Source organism: Hippopotamus amphibius, chromosome 7, assembly GCF_030028045.1.
Source record: "Hippopotamus amphibius kiboko isolate mHipAmp2 chromosome 7, mHipAmp2.hap2, whole genome shotgun sequence".
Lineage (NCBI taxonomy): Eukaryota > Metazoa > Chordata > Mammalia > Artiodactyla > Hippopotamidae > Hippopotamus > Hippopotamus amphibius.
This window is the reverse complement of record NC_080192.1, coordinates 37,084,190-37,097,438: the sequence shown is the minus strand read 5'-3', so window position 1 is coordinate 37,097,438 and position 13,249 is coordinate 37,084,190. Positions and strand designations below refer to the sequence as shown.

Below are 13,249 nucleotides of genomic sequence, written 5' to 3'. Positions count from 1 at the left end.
TTCTATTCCCATTTCACATTTGAAGCAACACTGTTCTTGCTATAAAACATGCTCTGGAGTCCACCTTTTTTTTTGCTTCATCCAGTGATCTATTAATTAACTTCTCTTTTCTCAGTAAGTTCTTTTCCCTCTCTATGTGCTTTCCATATGTTTCAACACACTCAAATTTTCTCTCATTAAAATAATTGTCTCTCAACCACATCTCTTATATTGGCTATTATTTCTTTTCACTTCCTTCATAATTAAATTCTTTGAAATTGTTTCCTCAGCCACGGAATTCAACTCTTATCTTCCATTTAATTTTTTAGGCCACTGGAAACTTGATTCTACCTGAATTACTCCACTAAAATTACTCTCACCCAGACCACTCTTTATCCTCTTGTTGCTAAATTTTGATGGGGCACTCTGTTCTTGAACTCTCAACATCATGATACTGTCAATAACCCTTTTCTCCACCCTTTCTTGACTTTGGCATTCATGATTACACACTTTCCTGGTATCCTTTCCTTGTAACCATCCCTGTTTTATCTTTTTTGAGGCATACTCTTCCTCTTATCTTTCCCTTTCCTCTGACGTTTAAATGCTTTTCTTCCTCCGGGCTTTATTCTGAACTCTTATCTTCTGATTCAAAATACATTTTTTGGAGTGATTTCATCTGCTCCAGTAACATCTATTAACTATTCTACATGTTCAAATCAATGGCTACAAATGATATCTGACCATTAAATTCCAAAATCATTCATATGTTCCCAATTCTGTCACCTCAATTTAATCTGTCCAAAATTGAACTCAATATCTCCCCTACAAAAGCGCTCTACCTCGAGATTCTCATCTTGACATAGGGTACCTCTACCCACTCAATTGCCAAATTAGGAAGTTCAAAATCAGCCTTGACTTTTCAATAAGTTTTATCCTCCCCCCTCCAAACAACCATCTATTCTTGTGTGTTCACTAAGTCCTTAATAGCTCATGAATCAGTGTATTCCTCTCCATTCTCACTGTTAGTTGATAGGCTCATACTAAAAATTTAATGTTTTAAGCAAAATAACATGTTGACTTTCTCCTGAGATATTGCCTCAATTAGTTTCATAACATAATGGGACAGACAAAAAGAAAGTCACCATTATTACTTTTAGCATCTCTCCTTTGGATGACTGCAAGAACCTTTTTCAATGGTTTTCCTGCTTAGCCTTTTCTCTAAATCACTCTCCACTAGAGCCAGAAAAATATTTCTAAAGGACACAGCTGATTAAGTGACCCTCCTGTTTAAAGACTTTAATGGGTCCTCATGTTCTTTAGTATACAGTACATTTTTTTTCCATGAAATTTCTTACTTCTTGCCTTGGGTTAATCTTTTACCTTCTATCTCACCACTACCTCCCATGCTTCAGCTTATTTCATACTCTAAGTTATTTTCTAATTTTTGACTTATGCATAATTTCCTTATTTAAAATTCCATGCTCCACCTTTCTCAGTTGGCAACCTTCAACTCATTCTACAATTAGACATTATTTTCTTTATTTGCCCTCCTTGCTCCTCCAGCCCCTTTTTATTCCTATCAATTGGATTACATGAGCCTCTTATTTTCATCTCAACCTGGGCTTACATTACATTTGTAATTAGTTTTAACCAACCTGTCTACTCCACTATATTGTAAGATTCTGAAACAAGAAACTGTGAATTGTTTACCACTGTATTTCCAAAACCTAAACAAATGTCTAGCACACAGCGTACACTCAAATATACACTGAATTCTGACTAAACAAGTAGGAGAAAGTAAGCAATAAAGCAATATAACATCCAGGTTGAAAGAAATTAAATTATATAACAATCCAGATTCACATTTTTTATTCCCTTATCTTTTGAAGCAAGTGAGTAGAACACTGGCATTTTTTGAATAATCAAATTAAAATCAGTTTTGGAGAGTTTAAAATTTTAATGCTATTTACAACATGAAAAATATATAACTTGGTCTAAACAGCACCCTCAGGAAATTGAACTTGTTTCAAATTCTGTGCAGTGTTTACTCAAATTGCTAAGAACCATCAGGAAGACCATTAAAATGAGAACAGAAAGTACAAAAACATGGAATGTACAATTCTGGTTCCTCAGTGGGGAAAAATGAATAGAGTTGGAGAGTGTTCAGGACAACTGTGCTTATCAAGCCCAAGGATGTGAATTAGATGGTTATTCACTTACTCACCACACTCTAGAAATAAAGAGAATGATCACATTTCAATAAAGGAAACAGAACAATTAAAATACTAAGTTGTGTAGGAAGCAAGTTTATAGATCTTTTTACTCCAGGGTAACAAATAGAAAGGAAAACAAGGAAGGAACTGAACAGCCCCAATGGCATTCTTGCTGTAAGTCCTAGATGAGGCAATGAGGTGGACTTGATCCAAACACTGATAATAGCACTCTGAACTATCAGGATACTTCGACATTTGACCAGTGTGTTCAGGAGTTTGCTTCATACAGTCTAGGGTTTGTCCCACATTACTCTTTATTAGATTTTGTCCATATTAACCCTTAAAAAGAATCATAAATAATAAGAAAGTAAAAAGCTAGTTTATATCCGTTTATAAATAATCAGAAAGTTTCTTCAACCAAATGGCAAAGAGAAACTCCCCTGATTGTGTACATTAGTCTGCTTGGATCTATATCACTAAATTTAACTTTCGTGGCCAAGCCAGCTGAGCTACTAAATCCCACCTACAGATTTAGACCTAGCTCGCAGTCTGGGACAAATCCTGGCTCCAGGATGAGGGTTGGCCAACACCTCTATGTCACTGGCTCATGGGCTCAAACAGGACAGTGATCTGTCACACTACTGGTTCCGCATGGACCTTCATATCTACAGTTCTCCAGATACCAGGTTCAGCTGGTACAGCAGTTTAACTATTCACTCTTTGTACTTGTTTTTCAGCATCCGAAATCCCCTTGGCTATCAGAAACTGAGTTACTAGACCTAATCCTGGCCTTCCTAATGGCCAGTCTGATGGTCTGACAAATTGATAATGTGGGACATCCCTGACACCTTTCATTTCACAAGCTTTCCATTTTTAATAATGTTAATATTTGAAATTTAAAACACTACGGCAAAATGGTATATTAAAAAAGCACTACTTGATATTTTACCCCTTAGATTTTAATTATCTATTTCTTTTTATTTTTATATGTAATTATACGCTATGTTTTTACACTGGAGGTAATCTGTGATCTAATTTTTGTGAATGAAAAATATATGCAGAATGTAGAACATCTTTGATACAATTTTTCAAAGACAATTTTAAGTTAACATAATGGGCAATATTTTTCTCGATAGAAGAGTTTATTTTCTCTAATTGTGATTTAGAAAAATCTGCAAGTTCTATTTGCAGTAGCAACTGATTTCCAGTTTATGAATTTAAAAACATACTTTTTAAAATTCTTTTTAGAAGGAAACCGTTATAAAACTTCTTGAATTGCCCCCAAAAATAATGAATGATTCTCTTTCATTATTAGCATCAAAACAGAGACTACTTGAATTTTCAATAAACCTACTGAACATTTATTGTTAAAAATATTAATGCAAACTATATTCCTGGAATTACTCAAATTTATTCTTACCAGACATGCAAATTTGTTTATAATAATGACATTTGCAAATTTGACACAACTTTTTATACATGATTACTCTTTGAAAAAAATGCAAAATCACTTTTTTCTAATGCATGAGAATAATATTTATATCTACCCACAGAAAATGTTTCAATTTTTAAATATACCATTTATATTTAAAGATGTATCTGATATTTCTATTACACTGGTAAAGAAGTTACTCCACAGCCACGCATTCTTGTGAGAGACCATTCATTCAACATTTTATATATTCTGTTTAATGAGAAAAAAATTTTAGGAACTTTAATTTCTTACCAATGAAAATTTCATCATACAATGGGTTTAGTAATACATTGTAAATATTTACAAAAAAGACATAACTTTAGAAATGGATAATGGATAATAGTATTCAGATAATCTATTATAATGACCTTTTCTTAAAGAAAGAAAAAGTAATATGAAACTTCAAATGAACTTAGGTTATATATAATTTAATTTGACTCTCAGTTCTCTAACTTGGGGGCAAAAACAACAGCTTAATTCAAAGTCTTATTCTTAAACGACTGAAGCAACTCTAGATCCTATTACCATTTCACCTTCATATTTATACTACTTTATATAAGCTTTATAGAGGATTAAAAAGTGATTTTATTACATAGCCCTTGGTAGTAGTCTCTTAATATCTCCTTAACTATGGGAAACACTAAATGTATGTATACCATTAACAGCCTAGATTGTCTGTGCTCTTATGTACTCTGACATTTGTGTGATGTTTTCCACTCCACAAAAAGTTACAAAATAAGCACTATCATTGAATTTCAGAAAATATAGGTAGCAGCATAAAATACCCATCATCGTGGTAAGGGATGGCCAAGAGAGAACCTATATCTTCATAATATTATAAATTATGTCCAAATACAGACATACACACACTTCACTTTTAGCTTTTGGGAATGAAGTTGGTTAAGTTTGCCTTTAGGTCACCATCTTTCCTTTCTGTGACGTTTTTCCCCTGTAAGGGGCTTCTTTCAATAACTAGGCTGACTAGAAGACTGCGGACTCAATCTTCCATGTTTAGAAACTTGCTTTCTTGAAAGGATAAGATAAACTAATTTATTTTAACATGTAAACAGCAGGTAAGAGTTGTATGGCCACATGCAGAAGAGAGGTGTTTAGTTTTGAACAAGGGACAAATCCTCTTAAAACCAACTTATCGCTTATCACAGAAGTCTTTCAGGAATCAGTGAACAGTGAGGGAGGTATTTTAAAGGAAATGGATTTATTCCTCTGATAAAAGTTGAATGCTACGCACAAACATAACACAAAGCAGCAGGGTGAAATTATATCACATAAGCAGTCACCTACACTGCTTACATATAGGACTGGCCATAAATCCTGTCACAGTATACTTGCAGGGCTGACACATTTCATCTTGTCTTATGCTGCAGTATAATAGGTTCAGGGACTAAATATAAGCAGCTATCTGAAGGCAATACATTTTTTTCCTGCATAAATTTAGACAATGAGAATAAAAGGGAAAGGACTAAAATATGATGTTTAGCCTACTTTAGGAGCAATATGAAGATTAGACATTATGAGACACATGAGAGTGAGACCAGAGAGAAAGAGCTACAATTGAAAGTTATCTTTTTAACACTTCACTGGTGTCTTAATGTAATTATGTACTTCAGCTAGATGCCTAGATGAAGTATGGCTAAAAACTGACAACACAGGATTCTGTGTGTTCCACATTTAACCTCACAGTGCTAAGTGAAAAGCAAGCAGTGATAACAATTTATGTATTGGCTATTTGTTGAAATAAATTGAATTCTATTACAGTAGACATAGGACATGAACTCATGTTTGCACCTCAAGTGTGAAATCACAGGAACGTTATTTTATTCCATGTTACCTGAAATCAGACATCATCAGAAAGGACTACAATGTTCTAATACTAGGCTGCAAATCTCTTGTTATTGCCTAAAAATGATAATCTTTTAAAACTTTTGAGCACTTTCTCTAATTTTTTAGAAGCTTCCTGGGTAAAGCAGGAAAGAAACGACAATATCAAGCATCAATATTGTGAAAAAAATGGGCTGATAATATAATTTTTTCTCAGTAACTAGAAAGTACATTGCAACTGAAATCATATATTTATTTAAAATGGTAAACTCTCAAGTTCCAAAAAGTTTTAACTTTCGCTGTAGCCCATTAGCAGGACATAAGGTGTTTATACATTCTAATGAAGCTTTTATTCTTAGTTTTAGAATCAATGTATAGAGATGAATTTTATAAGTTATTAAAACTTTTTAAAACACTAAATGACACCTCAGAGCAAGTTTACATTTTTGTATTTAGTTACTGCAATAGCTATAAAGTTTTGAAAGAAACTATTTCAAAAAGCTACCTGTATGACAAATTGTGTACAAGTAACTCTGATGATCTTGTATGTACATAATTCATTTCGTCAATAGTTAAATTTAATGAAGAATCTAACTTACCGGTGGATCAGCCCCCTTAGAACCAGTCAGCCCTCCTGTTAGGGATTCGATATCCTGAAAAGGGGAGAGGTGTTGATTGTAAAATGCTACTCAACAGCATGGAGAATTTCCCAGTCCCACAGTGTAATATTTTCTTTAGCTACAAAATTAGGGCACTCAGCTACATTTTTGTTTTGTTCTGTTTTGAGAAAATTTTGCACACTGTAATGCTATACCAATTGTTGTATCTAAAAACCTAGATATTTTCTCCAACTGTGTACAATCTGTTAACAGAAAAAAATACACAGACTAATTATTCTTGAAATATGCGAAGAAAATGGCTCTAGGTAGGAAAGCTGATGATTTATTCTCTAGGAAGCTGAAGTGAGGGCAGAACAAAGAAAATTTAATGAAACTGCAATTTAACATATTATTTACAAGAATATTGAACCCATGGAAAATGCTTAAACTAGAAAAAAATCTAATTACAGTTCACTCTATTACTATACATAGAAGATGAACACGTAAACAGATATGGATAGATTAGCTACTCTTTTACAAGGATTAATTTCTAATCTTAAATCAGTAACCACAGTAGATCATGCCTGAGCAATGATTACAATTGACAAAGTTATCACAAATGAAGAATTGGGTGATGTTGTGACAAACTGGAGAACAAGTGCCCTGTCTTAGGAACAACTACAACTCAGCCTTACCAGTTGTACGGCTTTGGTCCCAGGGTTCCTAATTATATGGCTTTTTCAAAAGAAGCTAGAATTTTAGATTTTTAAGTAAAATTGCTCAGGATTTTAATGTTTTGCAGCTGTTTTAATCTTTAAACCATCCCCCACTCCTCCCAAATGAAAAAACAAAAAACAAAACAAAAACAAAAAAAACTGCTCTTTGATAGATGAATAGGAGTTGGAACTAAATTGATGTTACACTTTTTGCTAAGAAGTTTCTTTCTTGTGACCCTGGTCACTTCTTATCTGCATCTAGTTGAATGGATAGGTTTGAGGAACCTGGGGAAATGTATTGCAGTAAGAAATCAAAGATGAAAGAAAGATAATTGAGTAAAGATAGAAGGAAAAGAAATTTAAATATCTATGATTAGAGAATCAGCTAACACCTGGGTATCATTAAGAAGACATGCTACTAATTCACTTGGGACTTAATTACATCCTCATTTCACTGGTATCTCAAAAAATGGGTAATCTTAACAATAAATATAGGACTGAAATGAACATGTGAAGGAAACATTAAAGGCAGGGCAGGGAAGAAGGAAGGTATGGTGTGGTGAAAGTTTCCATCTGAAGGAGCTGACTTTGAACAGGAACTCAATGAGTGATGGATTTCTGCATGCATATTTTATTAAGGGCCGTAAATGATAAGGCAACCACAAGAATGTTTGTCAAGAAAATTACTGTCTTCTTTGTAATGCATATATTATATATAATATTTTTTCCTATCCAGCATGCCTTTGAGGAACTTCTTCCCTCTCCCATTCTAGTTCTAAAAGAGGCTTATAAAAATTGCTTCAAATGTTGCAGGAGCCTACCAGAGAATTAAGGCAATATAGATTCTATAAGCTATAATGGTAGTGTCTAAGTCCTTGATACTATCATCTGAGCAATGTTTGAAACTGGATGTTCCCTACCTGCAACTTTAAGATGTTTCTGCCTCTCAAACACTAAAAGATCCTAAATAATATGTCTGCAATATTAAGTTTATTTTGAAAAGGCCCTCCCTCTCCATCCTGTTGAAATTCTTTATTCCAACACCATGCACACCACAAACTGAATCATCTAAATTATTTGATCTTACCTGATCTTTAACATGTCTATTGTCATCTAAGTAAATCACGTCAGTATACAATGAAATTAAGCGTGAAGCATATTTACAAGTTGGCAAACAAAATTAACATTCCTTTTGCACCCAAATATAAAATATAATTTAAAAATTGTTTTAGAATTTCATGGAATGAAATAAAATGGTAGCAAAATGGCTAAAGTGCTAGATTAACAGAAAATAAAACACACAGCCCATTGCACTTTTTGATAATACTCTTGTTATGACCATGACAAAAAACAAAGTTCTATTCATATGAAAGTTTTTGTCCAAGTACATCTTAAATGAAAAAAAATGGTGTTAAGTACATTTTGAGTTAATGCCTTCCATTATTCATAGAAAGGCATATAAATTATATTAACAATAGAATTTCTGATGACATTAGTAGAGAGGTAATAGAGAAATTAATTCAGAGAAGAAATATTTTAGCAATTTAGTTGAGGCATTTTGTCATCTTATTAAAAGTTCTACCATGATGATTTCTTGCCGTTGTAGAAAAATTGGACCAATGTTCAGATTTGTAAAAATTTAAACTTCTCATGATAGTTATGGTCTTGAAAAAAAATTAAGCAACTATAGAATTTTGAAGATGAATGGAAAAGTCATTGGTATTACGGCTTTTAACATGCTGAATTAAATTATGAACTCATGTCTCCAAATTAAATACAGACGTATTTTTTTATTCTGTTTATTCTTTTAATTAAAGAACAGTGTTTTTGACCTTATGTTCTATTTTGAGTGTAAGTTGAGAGAGAGTGTCCTACTTGGACAGATGCCCAAGTAAAACAGGGCTTATCTATCACCTGATGCAAAAAAAAAATTTCAGGTGTGAATAACAAGCATAAGTGTGCATAAATGCACTTATGTTGTAAAATTAATAGGCAAAAAATAAGTCCCTTGAGAAACTCTGAAAATAGCTGAAAATGAGTCAGTCTTTTTAATGGTTGTTAAATATTTTATCCACAAAACATAATTTAAATCTTTGACAAATTTGTCTATCTTGTTATTTATGTCTTTTTATATAGATAACAAAAAGGGAGACACTAAAAAGTAAAAATATTGATTTCCTAGATAGTTTTTAAACTTGTAATAATATGTTTGATTAAAACATTAGAAACAAAATTTGATATTTTACTATGTTGTGGAATTTTTTAAACTATGTTGTGCACCACATTCATTTAGATTTAATAGCTAATAAAATAATAACTACTTACTGAATAGTTACTACATGCAGGCACTCTTTAAATGCTTTATATACAACACAAACAGTCTTATAGGGTAGTTATAAGATCCTTATAAAGTAGTTATTTTTCTCACTTAGGTGAAAAGGTTTATATAACTTACCCAATATCATACAGCTATTAAGAAGTGGGGTTATAAAATATATTTGTATGACTCCAAACCTTTGTTTTTAATACCATTTGTAGGAGAACAGCTTTATCCTGGCATCCTGGTGACCTTGCACATATCCACATGGGCAGTGTAGACAAGGCTAAGCTTAGGCTGGCCCAGGTCTTGGTGGAATATCCTGTGGACCTCCCAGGAACATGACAAAGTAAGCAAGTCATGAAGTGCTTCCACATGGCTGTTTCCTATTCTCCTCCCTGGGACCAAAGTGGCATGGAACTTTCCACTGCCCTCATCTCCCCCACCCCCAGATCCCTCTCCAGGCTATAAAAGGTGCAGTAAGGAACGGGATCCTCCCCACGATAGTAACTCACCACTCTTGTTATCTGTCATCTGGCTCATTCAATTCAGTTTTGTCCTGTGGGCCCAGAGACTAGGTCGAGGACTAGACTTGGGCAAGTGATGTGACGAAGGTGCAAAATTTAAGGAGGCACTCATTTTGAGGGTCATACAGGTGCTGATCCTGCCCTTGCAGGATCCTGAGAGTGAGTGCCTCCATAAATGTTATAACCTAGGCACCTCATTCTCAGATACCTGCAAAGGAAGCTGACACTTGTACAATCCTGAGTGTGAGTGACTCCTTGAACTTTGTGCCCTAAGTACCTTACTTGTCTCACCCTAGTCCTGGCCTTCCTAGGGATATGGAAAGCTGACACCATGGTGACTCAGTTTATGTTATATATGTAACATACTCTTTCAATCCATTTGGACTCATTGCCTCCTTCCCAGTCAAATCTATAGAAGTGTGGCAAGCCAAGCTGGCTCCTGCCCACATGCTGCTGCTCAGGGATGGGTTGCTGCTTAATATCAGCATTACATAGCTGTGAACTACACAGAACCAAATAAACAAGAATTTATTCATTACATAATAAAATTTATTTCTTAAAAAGAAAATTCAGGTAATGAAAGTTTCACTTCTCTCCCCAAGGTGTCAAATACACGAGTGAGGTTATTAGCCAGTCCTTGATATGAACTGTGTAGAGTCCGGCTCTTTTAATATGGAAAAACCCTGCTCCTGAGATGGAAACCTGGTAATCCAGGGCTGACCCATGAATCCGAAGTCTTAAGGCTTGCTGAGGTCGAGCCGCCGGGGGAGTGGAGCAATCACTGTCAGAGCTCTAAACAGAGTGAGATTGGAGGGCAGCCTGGAGCATGAGTATCACCTCTGCCCGGGTTTAAAACAAACTCCACTTTGTGCTGCACTGATCTGTTGGCTGGCCATCTGCACCCCCTTCCCATGCTCTAAAAGTTGACATATTTTTCTCTTGACAGACAATTTGAGTGATGGAGCAATAGGGATTAATCATGTGCAAATCATTAAGTTCAGATTTGTAAATCCTGCTTCCTCTGTGTGGAGATGCGAAAAAGGAGGATATTGGGACTTGAGGTTTCCCTCAGGGCTATTGCTGGATCCTTATTTTTGTCCCTGAAGAGTAGGATCAGCCATTATAGTCAAGCAAAAGATGTTAAGGTAGTTTGGGTATCAAATATGCTAAAAATGAAGAAAAGAAAATTCTAAACAGTCAATTGAATCTAACATTGTAAATGCCATCAGACCCAGAACATCTTAAAACCTAATTAAAGTTACATTTAAAGTTAATATCAAGTTTTCAAGTATTACTTTTCTAAAGAGTCACTTTATATAATATGAAAATAGTTAAAGCATTACAGTATTGTTATCAGTTATGAGTATTTTAAATTTGATTTACGCTTATTTGTAATTTGCAATTATTTTAGAAATTCTTTAGAGGAAATGATATTTCAATATAGAGTATTTTCATGCACTAAAGCTATCAAAAATGTATTAGTACAATGAAATCAATAAAAAATAGTAAAGCACCAACCATATTTATTGAATGATTATATTTAAAATTTGTTTCAACATCTTTAAAAATATGATGAGGTATTTTATATTTGTAGAGAAGTTATAAAATTCATATATTTAAAATATCAAAATTAAGTGCTTCTCTCATCCCTTTTACAGAAAAAATTCCTCCCAAGTGTCCCTCTTGTTCCATTCTCTCTTGATGCAGGCTTTTGTCCCCCCTACATCACTGCTACTCCTCTTATCAAGGTTGCCAATGACATCTAATTAGCTGAATCAACTGTCAAAGTTCCATCATCACTTTTCTTGCTCTCTAAGCCACACTGGACACAGTTAACCACTCCATCCTTCTTGAAATACTTTTTTTCTCTTAGTTTCTGTTGAGTTTCATCCTCTATATGATTTTATTTAGTACCATGGCTTTAAGTACCACATATGCTAATGAATTCTGGGATCCTTTTATCCTCAGAGATTCAATCTGCATACAATCTCCACTTGGGTGTATTACAGTCATCTAAAACTTTAATAATGCAAAATCAAACTTGATTTACACTGCAACCCCTCCCCCAAATTAGGTTTCTGTCCCAGTACTGCCCATCTTGACATCACCATTTACCCAGCTTCTCAGGTCCAAATCCATCAGCAAATCCTACAAATTCTATCTTTAAAATATAGCTTGAATTAGACTAGTTCTTAACACCTACATTACTATCATCCTAATCCCTTCGACCATATCAACAATATTCTCCCAGAATGATCTTCCTAACTGTTGTCCTTGCATCTGTCCTTGTCTCCTTCTTCCTCATATACTCTCCACACAGCAGTCAGAACTGTCCATTTAAAATGCAGGTTAGAAAAAATAAATAAAATAAAATAAATAAAATAAAATAAAATAAAATAAAATAAAATGCAGGTTACCTCAGATCACTCCCGTGATCCAAACCCCTCAATGGTTTCCCATTAATTTTAGAATAAAATACAAACTTACTACTATGTCATGCAAGCCCTGTGATGAACTGACTTTGCCCACCTCACTGATCTTGTCTTTTGCCATCATCCCTCTCTCCCAGGCCACCCAACTACACTGGCTCCATTTGCTATTCCAAAAACAAGCCGAATATAACTAACTGTCTAAATCAGTGAAGGGTCTACCTAGAAACAAAGGCAAACTCAAAAACAAGGCAAAAGAGCATTTAATCAGAGGCTATCTTATAGAGGTATGGAGGGTTTAATAGACCCAGGGGAATGGTGAAGCGTGGAGACTGGCAAGAGCAGGAAGTCATAACCACCCCAAGCCCAAAGGAGTAAGGTAAAAGAACACTGTTGTCAGGAGTCCAGCAAGGGATGACCACCACTCATCAGCCTCTAGAACAGTTCGCTGCACAGCAGGAGCTCAGTAACTACTTTTTGAATGGATGAAAGGCAATGAACAAAGCAGGTAATAGAATTTTAAACCTAAGAACGCCAAGTCTCATAATGTATAAGTGAAGTATTTCCCATTGTTGCATAAAAGTATCACTTTGAAAGCATGGCTCAAGGCAATTGTGTCTGCACACCAAATCTTTTTAGAATGCCTGAATGAACAAGTTAATGAATGACTTGCCCAAGATCACACAGCTGGTAAGTGCTCCAAAGAAGCTTTGAAATCTTGGGTATTATAACCCCAAGCACAGTGTACATTTTTTTTCCATTGTACATCCCTAATGAGATACCCGCCTTAAAAAAGACACTCAACTCCATATTATATTATCTTGAAGCAATACATTTCTGTATATCTCAGGGTTTCTAGTTCATAAGAAGGAAAATATACAAAATGATTTAACAGATAATAAACAATAGATTAAATTTATCTCCTGGTGAAATACTGCCAATACTTCAAATTAAAAACCTGATATCCTAATCATTGTACAATAGATCAATGTTTGAAAACTATATAACATATGTGCTGAGCATTAATAAACAGTTCAAATACATTAAACTAAAAATCAGTAATGTTTGTTTTTATGTAATATTTCATAGTGTGTAGGTACAAAGCACTGGGACTAACAGCCAGAGAACAAAATTTCTTTTAAAAAATCATTCAGTT

At 34.3% G+C, this 13,249-nt stretch overlaps 1 protein-coding gene across 3 annotated transcripts in view; it reads right to left on the bottom strand.

The window, feature by feature from the left end:
* PPFIA2 (PTPRF interacting protein alpha 2) overlaps positions 1 to 13,249 on the bottom strand; it is a 451,253-nt gene that overhangs the window by 371,898 nt on the left and 66,106 nt on the right. For 2 of the 3 annotated variants that reach the window (XM_057741285.1, XM_057741283.1), the window contains exon 2: positions 6,105 to 6,158. The exons of the other annotated variant lie outside the window; for it this stretch is intronic. In XM_057741285.1, the coding sequence (XP_057597268.1) occupies positions 6,105 to 6,158 (54 nt within the window). The remainder of the gene's footprint in view (positions 1 to 6,104; positions 6,159 to 13,249) is intronic. 3 annotated transcript variants of the gene reach the window in all.